We start from the raw sequence: 21,482 nt of genomic DNA on the forward strand, positions 1-21,482 counted from the left end.
TATCGCTGTCATTTCAATGTAAATTGTGAATGATTCCGGCACAAAATGCTCTAGATATATCCTCTCAATTTCTCTGCATATTTGTTAGTTTCGATTTTCAAAAAATTAGAGATGAATATTATTAATTAATAATATAAGCATATGGGAATCATTTAGAAGAGAAGATGCAATTGAATAAGACATTTTCCTGCCATCTCTTCTGTGTAAACCTTTTTTTCCCTTCAGGAAACATGGCGTCGCTCAAACATGAGAACTGAAATTCCTTCCTAGCCCAGAAGAAAAAATAACTATTTAGGCAGGCCTGGAGAGGGTGACTTCTTAGATCATGCTTTAGAGCTAAACTTAACTACAGCGCACTTCCATTTCCGTATTTGTTTCTTGACAGTTTTGATCCACCAACTTTGTGTTAATTGTTGAATGCCATAATCTTATTATCACCGGAAAAATGTCATAATCTTATTATGCAACAAAAGAGGCTTTCATAAAACTCCTTTTATTACCTAAGTGTTTATTTAATTTAATACTACCTCATGTTTTTAATATAAGATTTAGTTGACTAATTAAAAAAGATCAAGAAAATTAGTTAAGTTAATTATTTGTAATAAATATGTGCTATTTTTATTAGAATACTCTTACTAATAATGTGTATTAGCTAAAATTATCATTTGATGGAGTTTTTAATATGTGCAACAACTATAAGGATTACTTTGAAAAAATCATAAAAATAAAATGATTGGGATCTTATATTTAGGACCAGTTTTAAAGTCAAACAAGTTTTTATATTAAGAACCGGAAGTTGTAGCTTTTTCTGCTGCTTTACCAAAGAAAACTCCATTCTTTAATCATTCAGCTGCACATTCTACAAGAATGTTTGGTGCTGATAAGGGTTTGCAGTATTTGTAATACTAATGTTGAGCTTTCCGGACATATAATGAAGTTTTTTTTCCCCAAAGAATGACAATATTAATTACATGTTTTGTTTTCATTGTAAAAGGTGATTTTGCAACTTTTAAGATAAAGTTATTCTCACATTATTTTAAGCCAAAGTTAACATGAAGCAAAACATGAACTAATAATGACCTCATAGCTTGGGGGATAAAGCTCAATTAATATATTACTTCTTCCAGTATTTAATATAAAAACTCATTTGATTTTTATTTTAGTCCTAAATGTAATATCTCAATCCACTTTATCTCTCACATTTATTTATTTTTTTTAAGATAGTCTTTATAATAATGGTAGTTGTAATCAATATATTTAATTACTAAGGATATTTTAAAAAAAAAATACATATTATTACAAATAATTAATTAAACTAGTTTATTTAACCTATTCAAATTAATCAACTAATACAAGTAGAATTCTTTCGAACGTTTACCTTGCCCTGTAAAACAAACAAACAAACATGTACCAAGAAATGAGGGTCCGATCCAAAAGCACGACAGATGAAAGTCAATAAGAAAGGGGTTTAGGTTTGACTATGGGGCCTACATATATTGATAAGGGCAGTGCAGGTTGACGCAACCCTCACGCGGTTTGTTGCCATTGTCACAAACCTCTTTGTCTCTCTTTCTTTTTTTTTTTGTCTTTTCTGGAATTATTATTTTCCCTAGCAATCACTCACTCATACATAAGACGACAAATTTCAATCTAGGATGCTTCATCAGCTTCTTGTTCTGTTGATTATCAATTGGCCTCTGGATTTGTGTATCAACATTCAATAACCACTTTTATGACCTTTTCAAACCTTATCATATTAAAGGAGTAGCTAAGGGGAGGAAGAAGTTTGTAATATACAAACACTTAAATCTATGTTTCATATGATGAAAATGATACAATTGATAGTGTAAGGTGTTGATGGATTTGATAAAAATAATAAATCAAACACAGAGATAAGGTTTTGCATGATTTTCAAAAAAAATTTTTTATAAAATGAGTCCTGATTTAAATCAACAAAAAATATGTATCTAATATGGAATATAGTCAGTAGAAAAAATGGACAATTTAATATATAGTTGACTAGATTTTACGTAATTAAAGATCTTTCTGATGCCACTCACAGGAGAGGCATAAAAAAAATTTGGATGGTGTGATAAGATTTTATTAATGATTTATGAGATAAATAAAAACATCTTTAAAAATGGGAGCAAATGTAAAATCATACGTTCTATATCTAACACAAGAATTTGGGCGAATCACAATTTATGAATATTTTTTTTTTTGTAAATTTAGAAGTATATTGTACAAGTAGGTAGTGGGAAAGTTTGAAATAAGTTGGGGTTAGGAAAAGACTGAAGTATTTACCAATATTTTTGTTTTTGGAAATTTCATTCAAGTCTCTAAAAAGAAGGTTTTTAGTGAAATGTTCTCAAGATGATAAAAAGGTGTTTGGAATAACTTTTTAGAAATGATTTTACAGAGTTTGAGATAAACATATGAGATGAATTTTATCTCGACTTGCATAAAAATACTTTTTAAAGTGATTCTGGGAGTTCCCAAACACTCCATAAGGTGACAATTTTATTATAGCAAATTCATAATATTTATAAATGAACAATTCTGTTGACAGCTATATTAGAATATCTTCATTGAAACAAAATCGCAATAACTTTTATGAAATTTACAAAATGATCCTAAAGTTAAATTTAATATATAATTGTATTATAATATTATAAGGCATTAATGATCCATTGGTCATTTGTTGAAATTCTATATTAGTCATTTTAAGAACATTTCACTTAGTGACTTAGTGACATGAACTCATGTTGCTAGTTGACTAGCAATGTCTAGCATAAGTGCCGATAACTTCAACAATTGTTGATGCCCATGATCATCATGCAGGATTTTCTTTTTTCAATTGGCAGGGGGCATTTACCTTAAGTGCAAATTAAAAGTGATTTTCAATTAAAAACCTAAGGAGGTTTTAGAATCTTTTGAGACTGAACTGCAAAAGAAATTTCTTTCGAGTGATTCAATGAAATTCTCTCTTTCAAAATAATAATAATAATAATAATAATAATAATAATAAAGAAGTTAGTGGTGCTTACGCTGATCCATGTGGCAGTAGGCATCTCACCAACACCTGATGGATTGATTTAAAAATAAATTAAAGCATTAATTAATGATTACAAAAGTCACCAATCACAGCAAAACACACACACAGTTGATTGACGTCTATTTTGTTAGTTTAAGTGTCAAATAGCAATGCAACACAGGTAAGCACCCCATTGTGGGGTTTGCTTGTCCCTCTATCTATCTGTTCATTCCTCTTCTGCAAATTCTGGCCTAATTGATTGGCTCCTCACTGGTTTGAAACGCCTTTATCAAGTTCAAGAGATAGACATGATCCTCTTGAGCTTTCAGAATATTGCAGCAACTTCATCTTTGAGGCATATGTCAAACTTATGGCTTATTCACTTTCCTCCTACGTGTTATTTCCAATGAATGATCCTTTTTATTTTCTGATCATAATTTTTTCTCTTTGAACCATTGATGATAGTGGCTTTCTCTCTAGTCTTGTATATAAGAGTTAGTTTTTGAGATAAGCATGATCATATTTATGAAATACATTTAAGAGTTAGTTTTTGAGATAAGCATGATCATATTTATGAAATACATTTAATGGATGTTTTAAACTTTAACTTTTTTCATTTTTTGCCCTGTTAATCACATGTTACTATATTTCTGCATTAATTTTCTTTCACCCATATATTTTTCCCCCGTTTATTCTCTCTTTCAGCCTCTCTCTCTCTAAATAAAGGTATTTTTAAAAGATAGTATGCATTTTTTTTTACCTGTTGATTACCCTTAATCAACTTTAACCAATTTTTTTATTTACATAATTTAGTAATTTGTATTTCATATATAGAATTAGAAACTGGCTACTTTAACCATATAAAGTTTGGTTTTCCCCAAAAAAAAAAAACCAAAAAACAAAAACGAAAATAAGCACCCCATTTAGCACATCTACAGGATAAGATTGAGTTCATCAACCAACTCCCACTAACCACACACCTAACTTTGATCAATCCGCCAAAAATAAATTCACTCTAATGGCCATGTATTCAATACTACAAAAATACTAGTACACAAGAGAATATGATTATAAAAAGCTCATATTTTATAATTGCACTATTTTTGGTTAATTTCTTTTTAGCTACCCCTTCGAGCTTATTTATAGAATAAAGAGAAGGTATTTTTCATTCTTAATATAAGTCATGTCATTAAATTTATTATGTGAATGTGCTGTTTCATCCCTAATTTATTATTTTAAGATTTACTCTAAGACTTCTCAATTCTCACCCATTCCCTCATATTAGGTGGGAATAAGGCTAGAAAATTAATAAATTTTAATACAAAGTTAATAAGATTTTTAACATCTTTCTTAATTCTAATAAAAAATATTAGAAATGTTATATAAATAGGATAAAAAAAGAAAGAGATAATTGCAATAAAATTTCAAAAAAAAAACTATAAAAAGTTCTAATAACAAATGAGAAGTTTTCATTTCTTATCTTAAAACTTGTTATCATAAGTTATTCAGTTGCCATTAAAAAATTTTAGTAATTATTTTTTTTGGTAATTTTATTGCAATTCTTCAATAAAGAAAATACTATACTGTTAATTTTGTGAAAGCAAGGAATTGGAAGTCATTGGCCCTGTTTACCTTGGTTGGTTCCTTCATTCTTGCTGTAATAAATGCGCAAACGTTTTAACATAAAATATCTTCCACACGCCTGTCCCCAATTAACTCTACATTTAATCCTGACTATAGCCCACCTCCAGTCCACTTTGTTCCTAATTCCCACTACAACATCTTTCTTGTCTCTTAAGCTTTCTTCCTTCCCATTTTGGTTACAAGATGCCTACATCCAATATTTCCAAATCTAGTAAAAGAATGTTCCTTCTGTTTGTGTTTGAACATCCATCAAAATATTGTATTTGTAGTAAAAGATGTACGTTTACTTCTCATTTTTGTTTTTCTTGCTTTTCTTTCTTTGTTGAGTTTGGAAAAATTTTCTACAATACCAATGACTTTATGAGGTAGTTGTAATTATCGTTACTTCAAACGAATACTCATTTAATATAATTCAAGATTTTCTTTGGAAGAGTGTTTTGATCTTTTATCTTGTTTTTTTAAACAAAAAATTAGGTGAGTTGAATTCCGAAGATTTTTCCAAGGCTAGAGCATACCTCCAAACCTAAAGAGTGTTTAAAAATCACTTAAAAATAAAGTCCTCACATCAGAAATAGAATTCAAACCACAACTTTGTAAATTATGAACTGACTTATTACCGACTAAATTAACTCTTGTTGGCATGTTCTGATTTTTTTTAGGGTATGTATAGTATATGAATGAATGATATGAAGAATGAGAAAAAGTTGCCTTCTTGCAGACAGCTTTCTTATTCGGATTCCCATTTCAATTCCTATTTTATACCAAATGGGGCCCTTAACGCAACCCGGCTTTTCTATTTTTTATTAGTGGAAATCGCAATTTAAGTAGAACATTTAATCAGATGAGATGAGATAAGACTAATAAATTGGAAGGCAGCAATACAACAGACAAAGTAGCATAAGCTATTTTAACAAGCACTAGACACTCACTTCAGCTGTGCATGCAACGTGATGAGTAAAATTCTCTGAGACAAGAGGATGGTTTTAACAGGACAATATGCAAGACATGACCAACTCCAATGCCAAGAGAAAGCTGTAAATTTTTCCTTCTTTGGGTGAGATAAACAGATTAAAGAAATAATCAATATACTATATAAAACCAATATCATCTATTATTATTCCTTCATTTATTCATTATAGTATATTTTTAAAGGCAAATTGACATTTGGATTCCCTGTAAAATATTTATTGACACTTTAGTTTCCTGGACATAAGATCCTTTTAAGATTGACAACTATTACATACTATATTAACTTATTTTTATAAAAAAAAAAGGTAATAAAAGTAATAAATTGCCTTATAAGGGATCCAAATGTCATTCTCCCTTTTTCAACATCACCATGCATTATAAATACTCCTCCGGTCCTTAATATAAGACTTAATTTGAGAGTTGATATTAATCCTATATGTAAGACATATTTCATATATTTATTAATATTTTTTCCAAATTAACCCTATTAATATTTTTCCAACAACAATCAAGTAGAAGAGAGAGGAAGAGAATTAAGAAAGATGATTAAAATGTTTTAGAAAAAATATACCCTATTAACTAATTTAACTAACATCCTTAATCTATCCAAATAAGTTAATTAGGTCTTATATTAAGTATCAGAGGAGTAGAAAGTTTCGGGTTTTCTTCTATGGTAATAGATGCAGATGAAAAGTGGAGTCCCCACATGCATGATCAACTTTAAGGAACAGTCAATACCACTCAGATTACAAGCAGGGGATTTTTTGATGTGAAGAAGAAAAAGCATGCAATTATGAAGATCTTGCATGCATCCGAGCATTTTCAGACCAAGAAAAGCAAGCATAATGAAGATACCAGTTAGTAAATTCCATCAGCAAAACAGTAGTCTTGAATTATTGCAGCAATACTGAAAGAAAGATAGAAATGAAGATTCCAGAATATAAAATTTTATTTGTTTCTCAGAAAAAAGTATCCATATACAGAGAAACCCATATCAGAATATACACAAGACCAAAATTACTCAAGCCCTCTGCCTTGAATTATGTCCACCGCGAATGTACCTGAGCACAAGAAGTTGAAACATAAGTTCCTTGAAGAAATTGGCTCTCCCTAATCAGACATCAGATTGTATTAAAGTCACCGAATTTCAATATTTGAATCCTACGAAGCTTCTCAAACCTCAAACTGTAGTTCAGAAATGGCATTAATAAATAAATGACCCCTAAAATTTTGATATAGGTTGGCAACATATGAAGTATATTGTATCAATGAATTCTATACTTGGAGAAGGAATATACAATTTTATTCATAAATCTTCATAACAAATGTGCATCATATTCTGTCTATTTTAAAGTACGTGATCAGTCAATTCATCATCTCAAAATATATCTATATTATCAACCAAAAAAAAAAAAAGAACTAAACATAGAACAAAAATCTTTTCAGACTTATTACCTGAATTCCTCACAACCAAATGCTCAGGCCTAGCTTTATCGACTTTAGAAGAAGCTCGAATCTGCAAAATTTTTATGTTGCTGCACTTTTTCGAGTATCTTCTCAACAAATCACTGAAATGCAGGGGCTGTCATAACTACACTAACTCTGCACTATATGAGGAAAGAAAAGACAAACAAGTAGCACACTGCGCCTGTTAATTTATGCTCTCCAAAGATATATGCTATATGATTGGAGAAACCATGATGATCCAACTACAACACATCTTAATTCACCTCCTCTTGCATCATCTACAGCACATATCTCCCAAAATTTTCCTGATTAAGCTGATACCGAAGCTTTCCTGAGTGACTCTGCATATGAAATATATTGCAGGATAAATCTTCCACTCAATTGCTTCCATGGTAATAAGTAATTCAAACAGCATGATATGGTATTCAGAAATTGTATCATTTGTATGAAACTATTAAATTACATAAAACACCAGAGGTCATCATCCCAACTAAGGAATATCATTCCTGATACAGAAGAAAGAGGAGGGAGACACTCCTAGTGTTAGCACTTGAGAGAACCTCATATAGTAGAAAGATCCGGAATATCTTTGTCTCCATTGAACTTTGAGAGGAAATATCTACATGAGCTTGATATCAATTTGTGACCCTTTCAGGCCTAAAAAAAAAAAATGTGACCCCTAACCTTAAGGCATAAAATTTATGAGTTCTTTTGACCCATACACCTCTTTACCCTATCTAATTCTATCCCCCGCAAAGGCTTTTTTATCACTCCTTACTCGTACTTGACCCCAACATTATGATCACCTGAGAAAAACGCTATAAATACATGAGGCAGTTAGGTAGCTGCATACTAGTGGAAAGCCCTTTCTTCCGTTTGTAAAGTCAGAAAGTAACTTTCCCTTGTTGCATGACAATATAAGAGGACAAAGATAAAACAAAAGCATCCCTAACCAATTATTCAGTGTTTTCAAGTGACTCTACTTAACCACCAAAAGAAAAGGAAAAGATCACATGAAGGAATGGTTGAGAACATGACCCTCCACCAAACCCAAAAAAAAATAACTGCTGAATTTGGCTAATCTAGCCCTTGGTTCTTCCTCCACGATTAAGAACCGCTTTATACCGGACACTAGAGACAATTCAAACACTATCACCATGACAGGATATATATATCGCTGCAAATACAAGTTGATGCACAGTGTTTGCTCAATATATATATTCGATTCAATACCTGCGTAGCTCCATGAGGTTCGCATCGACATATACACTAAATCAATCAAAAATCAAACATAAGACAAAGAAAATGAAAGAATCAGATTAATCAAACCTTGGAAACAGATTCCGCCATGATCACCCCTTCTGGGAAATCATCTGCCTCTCCAGACGGAGCCGCTAAACAATCCGGCGGCGTCTCGAACAGGGACAAAGAGAATTGCTTACGAACAACGCCAACATCAAAATAAATTAACCCAGAACTCGGTATGTCCACGCGAATACCCTTCACCGGAAACCAAAGAAATAGCTCCTGCGCCGTTATCCCAGACAACGCTCCCATCTGTCCATAACTCAAAGTCCCCGTAACGTTTTGTTCGAAATGCAATTCGCTCTCGAATTTGGCATTGCAAGCTTGATCCAGATGCACCCAGAATCGACCTTCCTTGTCAATGTCGAATTCCTTCACACCCTTCGGAAGCAGACCCATGGGAGTCCATGTTTGCGAAGAACTTCATAGATAGACTTAGCAGAGCTCGAAGCTGCTGCGAATGTGAGAAAGAATGAGAGGCATATTGAAAGTAGAAGAAGAAGAGGAAGAAAACGACTGGTAGAGAAAAGAGCCATTTTTTGAAGCTTAAAGCTTGTCAAAGCATTGGAATTGGGAATTTGGAAGTAGAGAGCTGAGAAAAATGGGTACTTATGGGAGGTTTTAGGATCTAAAAGAAGGAAGAGAAGGAAGGATGAAGAGCAGAGAGAGATGTGAAGGAGGAGGAAGAAAAGGGAGACAATGGTGCCAGCTTGAATACAGGGAGGATTAGGAGAATGATCAATTATTGGTGGCCTGTGGGGTCATTGGATTTTGCAATCTTCTACCATTTGAACTCATATGCTTGATTGGAATCCTAATGCCCTGTTTGGCTTCGTTTCTATTTCTGAATACAATCTGACTTATATTTTACTGGCTATATATGGTATTTTGCATTACACAGAATTTTACAATAATTCATATACTAATAATTTTTAATCAATATAATTATTATTTAATATGGATATTGCACTTTTTATAAATTTTAGAGGGATGATTGTATATGAATATATTTATATATTAGTAATTGATAAAATATATTTATGCATTATTTTAGTGCAAAAATGTAATTTTTGTCATTTAACCCTAATACATCTAATTTCATTAAACAAAATTAAAAATGTTGAGTCAAAGAATTATAAAATTATAGTTTTTCTGATCTAATCATTTTTATTTTTTAAAATCAAATTCTATGTTTGAGTGTTTGAAAATATACTGTCAACATTACAGCTTATCATATTAACATTTGCTATTACTAAAACTAACTTTGTAAGATTGAATGACTGAAAATATATTTTATAAAATTAAAGATCAAATTCAAATTTCATATAAAGTTAAATGATAAAAATACCCTTTTACTGATTTTTTAAAATAATTTTAATCTTTTTAAAAAAATACAAAGAAGGTATTGTTGTGAGTAATTTTGTTGACTGATTTAATTGATTAATCATGTTACTGTAATAATTAATAATAATTTTCTTATTATTTATTCTTATATCTTATTAGTACTAGTCATTATTTAAATGGAAACAAATCTTTGGCAAAAGATGGAAATAAACCGAGTATTAAGAAACAAATTAAATAAATACATATCTTTTATTTTTAAAATATTGGGGGGGGGGGGGATGAAGTTTTGTTTCAGAAGTTGTTTTGAAACATGTTTTTGACAAACTGTTTCTGGAATTTGAAAATTGAAACCAAGTCACAATCAGACACGACAGTTTTAGTTAATATCCGGTAATTTTTGTTTGACAGGTTCTTATGGAGGGTTTTTACCTCAAACTTTTAAGTTGGTTTTTTCAAATCTCTAAAAATGGTAGAAACATTTAGTATATACTTTTGACCGACGTGCTTCCATTTTATATTATTCATATTAAATATGGATAATATAATCATTTTCTTAAAAACTTTACACTTATGATGACATGATGATATAAGGACAGTCATGATATAAGGACAGTCATGTCAAGATCAAGACACATTAATTCCATACATTGAAAAATAAAATAATTTTTTTAGTAGGGAAAATATTTATTCTAACTTCAATATGATTTAAGAGGTCGAACAAATATTTGGAAGTTCAACTTATGTTTCCGTAAGCTAAGTATTCTTTTTTTTTAATATATATATAATTCAGAATATTCCCAAATTATTTTGGATTTGAGACTAAGCTTTGTTAAGTTACAAGTGTTAAAATTAAAATCTTCCTAATAAATACTCCTCCGGTTCTAAATATAAAATCCTTATACTAGTATGTATAAAGTTTTTATATTTAAGACCAAATGAATACACTTTTTAATATTCAAACTTGTGTTCTTCTACTTATAAGGAGCAAGACTGCTCATGTAAGGCTAAATATTCTACTCCTCCGATCCTTAATATAAGACTCATTTAACTAATTTGATTAGATTAAGGAAGTTAGGTAAGTTAGTTAATTATAAGAAAAGTGACACATTTTTCCTAAAACACCATAATCATCTTTCTTAATATCCCATCCCCCTCTTCTACTTGATTATGGTTGAGGGAGTATCCATAGGGGTAATTTAGAGAAAATTGATAAATATGAGAAATGGGTTTTATATTTAGGACTAAAACCAATTCAAGAATTGTGTCCTATATTAAGGACCGAAGGAGTATTAACAATTGTTACATGGCTTTTAGTATGTAAAAATTATGATAGGCAAAATAAATTAATATACGCAATGATATTGTATTATCAGTAAGTTATTGATTGAGTTTATAAGCAATTTCATCGTCGTTATTAATATACCATTATATTATGTTTTATCAACATATAAATCTTGATCAATTCATATCTTCTACCTTTGAGAGAAGAAAAAATGTATATATTATATTAGAAAATGGCAACACATGACGAGTGTGAACGGAGAATTAATTCATTTACATTTATGCATTTACAAAAAAAATAAAATAAAATAATGCCAATGTATAATGTAACTTCATTTTTTTTCTTTACTAATTTCCAAATGCATCATAATACATAGTATATTTTTAGAGGTATTTTATATATGATATATATAAAATTTAACATTATATTAGAATGCTCATGAATCGCTTGCTTTCCTTAAAATAAGGTAGGTTAAGGGTTTAAATGCTGTGAGATGAAAAAACTACATTGAGATTTAAATGCAGGATTTCGTTGACAAGTTTATTTTAATAATAAATATAAAATTTTAATATATTTTTCTCTTAAATTTATAAATTTTTTCCTAACTTATCATCTCCATTAATCACACATATTAAAAAAAAAAGTAATGGGGTGATGAAATGATTAAAAGCGATATTTAAAAAACCCAACATATTTGTTAAGTTTTTTGTTGGCTGCCAAGAAACTAACATAATTCTTCTCCTTTATTCTGGTCTGAGATTGGTTACACAGTATAGACACTGATAAGGAGAGTAAATTGTATAGTTTGAAATCCTCCAAATAAAAGTAGATGAAGATCAAAGAGAGCGGTTGATGAGTTTATCAAACAAAACTTTTTAGCTAACAACCTATTTAAGGATTTGGTATTGATAAAGTATAATGATATTGTGCGACTCATGTAGCCAATATCACCTAATAAGTTTAAACTTCTTGTTGTTTTCGTATTAACTAAAGCATATTTTTATTTCTTTAATTTTATATAAAGCTTCACTTCAATTCCTAAATTTTTAAAAAATATATTTTTGATAATTTAACCCCAAAATAATGAGTCTAAAATGATAATTTTATGTAGTAATTATGATTTTTTAAAAAATTAAACTTGATATATTAGTACTTAAGAATGTTTTATCAATGTTTAAAATCTCAATATCATCATTTTTTAAAGGATTTTATGATTAAATAACTAAAAATATAACTTTTATAATTAAGGGTTAAATTCAAAATTTTTTATAAAATTAAAATATTTAATATTTATAAATTAGTTATTCATCTTTTATATTTAAGACTAAAAAGAGTAAAAAAAAGTTTTTGGAATAAAAAAGGGAGCATCCAAACAAGACATACGAGACGAGGTGTAAATCTGTAATTAAGAGAACTATGAGGGCGTTATTCCAGACGAACCCCCAAGCGACAGGATGAGGCTGTGTATTCGGCCACATGGGGGAGGGATGGAGTTCGAAAATAGCAAAGACGGCAACAGTGACTACACGCGCCATAAAGTAGCGTAAAACAACGAATCAGAATCGTGAATATGCATGACCATGAAAGCGACGTCGTTTGGATTTTGCATAGTGGTTGAGTCCCAGGGGCAAGAATATTTGTCATTTGGGGGGTAAGGAACGCGTGACTGTTTAGAAAGGCTGCGTTTGGTGATCCAAAGGGTAGAACCGCCCATAATCGGATTAAATTGCCACATGTGGGCGATTTTGACCACAGATCCAAACATGGACTCACAATTATTCCTCTAATTTTATTTTCCTAATTTTAAACGGAAAAGAAAGAATCAATTTTTGGAATAATAATTTTTACCAAAGTCCACGCAATAGACAGGATGCGTATGGCGTGACAATGATTGTGATTTTATGGAATACACAATCATTATAGTTTTGTCTTGTCTAATTTAATACACAATTATGTAGAGTCTCGTATTTTAATTAATTTATTGGGTCCGTTTAATTATTAACACACATAATTTTATGTAATTATATATCTTTTTTTTTTTTGCTGCCAGCCTAATTATATATCAAATATATAACAAGCTTTATTATGCATACCTGATTTATAAATAATTCTTTACTTTTGCTTCATGGTTTATACGGAAAATTGTTTAAAAAATGATTTCCAATTTTTGATGAGAAAGAATTACCTCGTTCTACTTTTATTTGATGTCCTTTTTTTTTTTTTTGCCACAAATCTTATTTGACGTCCTTAAAGCAAAGAAAAAGAAAATCAAATACATAGAATTTACTTAAACTTTGCGCATTTTTTGCAGCACATCTATATCAATCTCATTTAGAATTTCGTATTAAACATATCAAATTTTAGATATAGGCAGATAATATTCAATGATTATTATATTTTTTTTTGGCCAGCAATGATTAGTACATTTATTATTTTCCAACAGAGTCTTATGTATGTGGACTTCACTTTTCATGTAAACTAAATGTGTATCGAGTTAGAGATGGGAAAAAGTGATAATCCTTTCATCCTTAATTATAAAAGCCATTTTTTTATTTACAATCCCAGAAAATATTTTAGGCTAATTGATATCTAAAACATTTTTATTTCTTTCAGTCCTTCCATTAAATTTTTACAAGAAGAGAGCCATGGGATGTTAATTATTTATTAGGACACACAAAACATACTCCTTTAGTCTTATTTATAAAACAAAAAGACAAGATTTTATTGGGTCCTATTTATAAGTCATATTGTTAAGTTTTTAGCATGAATATACTATTTTACCTTTTATTTATTATAGTATAGATAGTTACTTTTTTTGTCCTATTTATGAGCCACTTCCAATATATTACCTCCGGTTCTAATTATAAGATCCTGTTTATAGACTACAAACAAGGTCTTATAATTAGGACCAGCTGAGATAGTATTTCATACAAATCACGGAACCTTAATTATATTAATTCTTCTTTAAAATATAGCAATTTTTCAACTTTGTTTTGATTTAATATATACACCTTTAAAAAAATTATTTACACTATAATAAATAATGAAGGACAAAATAATACATTTATATTAAAAATTTAATGAGATGAGCTATAAATAGGACTAAAAAAAATTCTTTCTCTACCTTATAAATAAGAATAGATGAGTTTTTTTTTTTGAAAGGATGTATATTAAATAGAGATAAAGTTACAAAATTGTTGTATTTTAACAGAGAGTCAGTGTAATTTAATATTTTTCTTAATTTAGTGGAATATTCTTTAATTATTTGTAGAACTTTGTAAAGAGTCGTAATTAGGGACATCAATCCCCATAAAATTGGTTCTTATGTTCTCGAACTGCTTAAGTTTACTGTAAAATTCCAACGAAGAGTTAGCTAATAAATGTTTGAAAGAAAATGAATCCAAATTTGCCGTCCTATACATAAGATAAAATCATATAGGTTTCTTCTTTACCAAAATAAACTCCAATTGGTGTTTACCAAGTCAACCCTGAATCAAAAAACAAAAATCTATCCAATTATTTAGGTATTGGGTCAATATATATAATCTTATCATTAATGAAAGGGCACATAACTATAGGTTAATAAATAAATAAATAGATCTATACGACAACTTGTTCATTCACCTAATTAAGCAAAATAATGTCAAATCATGCATTCTATTAGTATAGAATACAGTTGTTTGGAGTAATTCATGTTAATTATGATTATTAATCATGTTGAAAATGTAGTAAGAACTTGCTGGCAAATGATCATGACTTATTTTACAAGTGTATTGACATTATTAGGACCCAATATTCTGTCAAAGTAACTATAAAGTTAATATGCATATATACTTCAGTTTATGTGTCAATAATAATCGTGATCTAGCTAGTAACATTGATGATATACAGTTAGAGTGAAAAGAGACATATGCTCATGTAAAACCAACGAGACAATATAATACTCATCCGGTTTTTAACGTAGGACCCAATTAGAGAGTTAATATTAGCCTTATATATAAGATTTATTTCATATGTTTATCAATTTTTTTTTCTAAATTAACCCTACTGATATTTTTTTAGCAATAATTAAGTACGAAGGAAGGAGAGAATTAAAAAAGATGATTAGAGTGATTTAAAAAAAAAAAAGTATCATATTAGGACCAGAGAGGAGTATAACAAGTTTTCTTAGAGTACAACTTTGCAAATTGATACTCTTGTTCTAGATAAGGCAGGGGATAAAAAGAAAGTACCCTCTGTTCCTCCCCCCCCCCCCAAAATATAGGAGCTATTTTGAGCTAATTTGGATTGATAAAAAAAAGTTAGGTAAATTAATTAATTATAACAATTGCTAATCTCCTGAAAATAATCCTGTATAACATTATATTATTTATTAATCCAAATGTGTTGATGTGTCATTAAAATTTTCTGCAAGCTACTCTTTTACTAATAGTTTGCAATGTAGGTTATACAGCTCAAATTCAGAGTCTTTGGTTTGTTAAATGTCAAAGTTAAAAAAAAAAATGCTTATTTATCTCTATTCTATTACTGTATAAAACAAAGTACAAATGACACTAGATTTAACGTGGAAAACCCACTAACATCCAGGGTAAAAAACCACAGGACCAATTCTAAGGAATTCCACTGCATCAAAAATCATTACAATATTCTTAGGAATAATGCAAATTAAGAAAAGACAAATATATCATCTAAACATGGACGTAGATTAGCCTCATGCGTAAATTAGGCTTTTATGGGAAGCATGTACGTATATTATAGTTCAATAACTAAATGAAGATTATGGAAAAGATCAAGAGGGTGAGACCCGCAGTTTATTCTCATTTGGCTTCAATCTTCCGAAGGCAAATTGCTGGTTCTCTGCAATTTGAGAAAAAGATCTATCAGAATTTATATCTGCTGCAATGGCTTTGCTGCACATAAATCTGCATAATTTGTTGAGCCCAATGAACCTTTCATTCATCTGAGACCAGCGACTCAACTATCAACAAAGGGATAAATGGAAAAAGCAAAACAAAAGGATATTCTAATCAGACACATTGAAACTGTAGACGAACTCAATAAATATGAGATGTTTTTTCCCCCGTTTGGAGCTCAAAATATCTAGGCTTTCAAACTTGAACAGCCAGCGATATAATTCATTGCAACTGAATTCAAATTCAGAGTAGGAATGTAGTTTCCTTATCACATCCATCCAATTTTGAAATTGAGCAACAAACTAAAATCAACTAAGAATAAGAAGACATGGTGATCTAATTTGTAACCCAATTTTTCGTATTTCAACTCAATGAGAAATTAACTTACTTACAATGGAGTAGCCGTAACTCGCAAGATCAACCTGCATATCTCGACCTGGAATTTAAATTTTCAAGAGATAGTAATTAATCAGTGTTAAATGATAATAATGAGGGACACAACAAACTATTATTACAGCTACAGGCTTAGTAAATATCTGTTAAAATACTTTAATCTTTTTCTTGGTACGCCTTAAAAAATTTTAATCCTTTCCTGCTTGTTTGGTTTTTTAATCCTCTTCAACATTCAACCCATTTAAGAAGCCTTGCCTTCATAAAATGGATCAAATATGTGCTGGTATGAATAAACTCAAGTGTCTAACAAGTTTTCCTCTTAGTTTGGGGGTGCTTGGTTAAATAAAAAAGCACTTTAAAAAGATACTTTCACGAAATTCACATGTTTACTTTATATACAAAAAAAAAAAACACTTCTAAAATTATAGTTTGGTTTCTAACCAAACGCCCTCAAATCATCTCAAATTGAAAATCCGCCAAGTTGTAAAATAATTAGAACATCATAATTCCTTTTATTGCAAATAAATATGACTAAAACTGTGGAATTTAAATAAAAAACATGAAATCATGATCACTGAGTAAGAAAAAGATCGAAATTAACTAAAGTAGAGGATGAAGGGTCAAATTTGGAGTAGGTTGGAGCACCCTTCAATTGTTATCTAATTTTCGTGTAAACAGAGCAAATTCAAGTAATTATCAATTAATACATTGCCTATTTGAATGTTTTCAAAGTTTTATAATCCTTGTAACTGGACATAAGCAGTTTTAGTTGGAGAATACGATAGTGAGCATCAAGCAAGGTACCTTGTTTTAAAGAGTCAGTGAGCAGAGCATGCTCTGTGAGGCCTTATTCTCTTGGAAACAAAGGTCAGCTGCAATGAAACGTTAATTAGTAAGAGGAGTGGAGTTTAACAACTCGGAAACATTCTAGTAACGAATTCTTTCATGAAGGTGAAAACAAGTGGAGTAGTATTTATTTATTTTAAATAAAGTAGTTATAGATATCATACAAGGTGCTTTTGTTTTAACGACATAATAGTTACTCATGAGTATACCTTTAGATGTATGCAATGAGGAGTTAGATTTGATGCCCATTGATCCGTACATGTGGGATGTGGGCAATTTTTGGCCACTCTGCTCCTTTCTCTCTCTTGCATCTTTCCTTTAAAAGTGGAGAAGCTTGAACCAGTCGTAGTGTTTGTAGATTAGTGAGGCAACACATTCTTTCTGGAAAGGGCTCCAACTTTTTACAGAACTGAATGTGGATAAATCGAAGCGATGGGAGATCACAAATCCAGTCCGGTAAAACCTTGAGGTCATGACAAGAAGTAAATTCGATTTTTTGGAGAGAATGTAGGCAACAAAGGTCTTGGCATTGTACATTATAATCCTCATCACCATACCATGAACCAAGGATGCCAACAGTGAATGCTTCAAGTGCAGAAGATAGATTTCGCATATGATGAAATGGTTTCTCTACACTTGAAAAATCGGCAATCGAAAGATGTTTAAGAGAGGAGAGATTTTGCATCCATTCCTCTGGTAATGCTTCCATGTCTATCCCTTCAATGTGAAGAGACTTAAGCATGGAGAGAGATGGAGTCATATCATCTGATGTTGATGGCCCAATTGTACTCATATTTAATGTGTCTACCAATGGCTTTGTGCTAGAGTCAATTACTTCCAGATGCCACACGAGATTTGGAAAAGTAGGCATACAACTTAAGTTTGGGCATGCATCAATTTGTAAAGATGAAAGACGTGAAAATGGAGGTAGTGAATGATGCCACCCATTATCTCTTGTAGTTCGGACATTATCCTCCCTTTGCCACCCCCTCAAACTTCCACAGCACTCAATTTTTAATTCATCCAAAGATGGGAAGAAGTAAGTTGAAGAGGAACGTCCCTTATAATATATGTACTCCAATTTATGCATGAACTTGATGTGAAGAGTCTTGAGAGAAACAAGTCCTTCCAATGGTGGCAAGTATTGACAAGTTCTCATACTGGAGAGCTTCAATTCAACTAGATTTGTACACGACAAAAGCCATCGGGAAAGGCATCCTCCCGGGTACTTTTCTATTATCAAAGCCTTCAAATTTTGATGAGGGCGGAGATTTTTCAATAATCTTGTAGCATCATTGTTTTTCATCTCTGGATGGTGTCCCCATTTTAGGGTCAAGGAAATGAGGTTTTTCTTTGCTATCAAATTAACATCCCCAGACTCTTCCTCCACATCCATCACTGAACCAAGTTTCTCAATGACTAACTTACCTCTAAGGTTTAGTTCTTTTAATTCATTCAATTTGGCCTTCTTTGTCACTTTATCATCACTACCGACTATGAAATGTGACAACCTTTGCATGGTAGTCATCCTGTCTAACCCGATGGGCATCCCAGCTTCAAAGGCCTTGCAACCTTTTATATCAAGTTGGCGCAAATTTATCAACTTTGTGATAATATCTACAGAAAATTTAAGATGGCCACACCAATTCAATATCAATGCTTGCAAATGGACTAAGCTGCTTATACTTTCGGGCAAGCAAGTCAACTGAGAACAAAAGGAGAGATTAAGATACCTCAAATGGCTCATTTTACCTATTGATTTAGGCAAATCTCTCATCCCACCATGCAATGATAAATTCAGACTACGTAAGCGTTTGAACTCAAAAAAATCGGATGGATTCCTTTCACCTTTTCTCTTTATTTCAAGAAAAGTTCTCAATCTACTTGGATCCAGCATTTTCAATGAACCAAGGGAGTTGTTTTTTTTCAAAAGAAGCATGGATAGGACACCTCGCAAGATTTTTTCTCCCCTCAACATATAGGCAATAATCAGAGGTAGCAACTGATTGGGACAAGTCGTGCATCAAATCATGCATTTTAAAATATTTTATTTCACCTAATTCATCCATCTCAATGTCTTGCAAAAACGATTTCATCAACAAAACACGAACATACTCTTCACCAACATCTTCATGACATTGATTATTCTCATCTTTGTTTTCAAGGAAGCCTTGTGCCATCCACAAATCAATCAATTCATCCTTTTCATATTTCCAACCCTTTGGGTATAAAAAACAATAAGCAAAACACTGTTTTAATTCAATTGGCAAATTGTCATAACTCAACTTTAAAATTGGCATAACTGAATTCTCACTTACAAGAGTCTTCCAAAAGTCACCTTCCAAGATTGCTTCCCAATCACTTTCCAAGGATTTTGATCGCAACAACCTTCCCATAACTCTTATTCCCAGTGGAACACCGGCACATTTTTCTGCAATTTTTTGGCCAATACACTCGAGATTTTGGGTCATCATTTTATCTTGGTCAAATGCCAATCTTTTCAACAAACTCCAAGATTGGTCATTTTTTAATCCTTCCAAAAAATATGGCGTTTTTACATCCATTACATTGCTTACTACTTGATTGCGCGTAGTCACTAAAATCTTACTACCTTGGGCACCACACATCAAATAATTTTTCAAATGCAGCCACTTTTCGGGATCCTCATTCCACACATCATCAAGGACTAGCAAATATCTTTGGCCATTCAAATTCTCTTGAAGTTTATTTTGAAGCAACTGTAATTGTTGATCGTCCACTTTTTTGACAAGTAATGATTCTACCATCTTTCTCACAAGAAATTTCACATCAAAGTCTTCAGAAACACACACCCACATTCGCTTGTTGAAAAAACGTTGCACGTCGGCATCATTGAACACCAACTGAGCAAGAGCAGTTTTGCCCAGGCCCCCAATGCCGACAATAGAAACCAAGGTAACATTTTGATCGCTATTAGGATTCAGCAACAAATCAATTATGTCATTCTTGTTTCTCTCCCTGCCAATCACATCCTCTTGGAGCACAAAGGAACTAGTTTCCCTCCAGTTACTATTTTCACGCTTCTTTTCAACAACCCTTCGATCTAAATTCAACTTTGACATAGTTTCAGCAACATCGTTAAATTGTGCTCTAATCTTTCTAATGCTGCGTGTAATTTTGCGGCGTAAAGCAACCGGGTTGGAGCATGAGAAGAAGTCACGTACCTTTCCCTTTCCCTTTCCTTTTCCGTCCCTCATGCGCAGCAAATGTTGAGCGTGGATCTCATCAAGCAAGTCATCTGCTTCATAAAGCACTTGTTTGAGTTTGGTTATCCAGCGCTGGATGAGTTGTTCAGTGTGCTGCTTCTGGTCAGCATCAGCGAGCACAGCTTTAATGTCTTCAATAGTTTCCTTCAGCCAATCAATCTCTCTCTCCACCCCATAGATGGAAGCAATCTCTCTGAAGGCTGCTGAAGCCAACGTGTTGATGAGACTTGTAGCCACACCATATGGGATTTGTTCCGCCATCCTTCCAAGACACAAAGGGAGACTCTGGTGTTTGAGGATCTGATCTTGTAAATGAGAAAGTGCGAAGACTATGTTCTGACACTTTATCCATATAGAAGAAACAAGGCCATGTTTTATTATTATTATTATTATTCGGGAAAAAGAAGGCCACAATTTTCAAAACTTGACAGAATGACAGTATCTTTTGAGAATGTCAAAGAATTATGGAAAAAAATTACAATTAGGTCAAAAAAATAATTATTAAAAAGTCTTAATGGCAATTAAATAACCTGTACTAATGAGTTTTAAAGTAAAAAATAATTTAACTTATTAATATGACTTTTTAATAATTATTTTTTTTGAGACCCTGTTATAATACTTTCAAGAATTATTGTGCATGTCTGACTTTTCAAGTTCTACTATTACCATATTTTAATAAATAAAAATTCAAACCTGAAAATTATCATTACTTGTTCAACACACAGTTACACACACAAACACACTAAATCGATGCAACAAAGCAATTTGTGAAGTGACATTGTTCTTCGCTAACACTGACAATGGATACCATGAATTCAGTAACTAAGCAGTACCTTTTGGGAACTTTTTGTTTTTTTGGCCCACGATCTTTTGAAAATATATCCTTTCAAACATTATCAATTTTACCTCTCGTTTCTAACAAATTGATAATACCAATATATGCATACATAATCCCTCTAGTCAAGTTAGTTAACTTTTTTTCACATATAAAAAAAAATAAAGTTTAGTTATTAAACATGCTTGAAGTAATAATTTTTTTT

The 21,482-nt window shown here is 31.3% G+C and overlaps 1 protein-coding gene, 1 long non-coding RNA gene and 1 pseudogene across 3 annotated transcripts; all 3 read right to left on the minus strand.

The window, feature by feature from the left end:
- Positions 1-6,495: 6,495 nt before the first annotated feature.
- LOC114727155 (uncharacterized) lies at positions 6,496-7,166 on the minus strand. The gene is made up of 2 exons (XR_003738563.1): positions 7,103-7,166; positions 6,496-6,708 (listed from the first exon to the last, which is right to left on the minus strand). It is a non-coding gene; the product is annotated as an uncharacterized LOC114727155 (long non-coding RNA).
- An 8-nt stretch (positions 7,167-7,174) lies between these two features.
- On the minus strand, positions 7,175-9,134 carry LOC114727154 (uncharacterized; annotated as a pseudogene).
- A 7,008-nt stretch (positions 9,135-16,142) lies between these two features.
- On the minus strand, positions 16,143-20,722 carry LOC114727152 (putative disease resistance protein RGA4). 2 transcript variants are annotated; one of them, XR_003738561.1, is made up of 3 exons: positions 17,407-17,531; positions 17,156-17,223; positions 16,143-16,394 (listed from the first exon to the last, which is right to left on the minus strand). XR_003738561.1 is itself a non-coding variant. In XM_028913875.1 (3 exons), the coding sequence occupies exons 1-2, from the start codon at positions 20,701-20,703 to the stop codon at positions 17,170-17,172; spliced, it is 354 nt and encodes a 117-aa protein (XP_028769708.1). In that variant the 5' UTR covers positions 20,704-20,722; the 3' UTR covers positions 16,143-16,394; positions 17,156-17,169. The 2 variants fall into 2 exon arrangements, 1 of the variants encoding a protein (XP_028769708.1); XM_028913875.1 differs by lacking the exon at positions 17,407-17,531 and adding an exon at positions 20,401-20,722 and having other exon boundaries at positions 17,156-17,220.
- Between the last annotated feature and the right edge of the window lie 760 nt (positions 20,723-21,482).

Source organism: Neltuma alba, unplaced genomic scaffold, assembly GCF_004799145.2.
Source record: "Neltuma alba isolate B1F8T4 unplaced genomic scaffold, ASM479914v2 tig00012451_pilon, whole genome shotgun sequence".
In the NCBI taxonomy this organism is placed as follows: domain Eukaryota; kingdom Viridiplantae; phylum Streptophyta; class Magnoliopsida; order Fabales; family Fabaceae; genus Neltuma; species Neltuma alba.

Bases quoted from the DNA above. Each gene is read 5' to 3' on its own strand.
- LOC114727152 (XM_028913875.1), bottom strand. From the start codon at position 20,703: ATGGCGGAACAAATCCCATATGGTGTGGCTACAAGTCTCATCAACACG. The intron at 17,221-20,400 runs GTACGTGACTTC...TCATTGCAGCTG, and splicing joins AAGGAAAGGGAAAGGGAAAG to ACCTTTGTTTCCAAGAGAAT.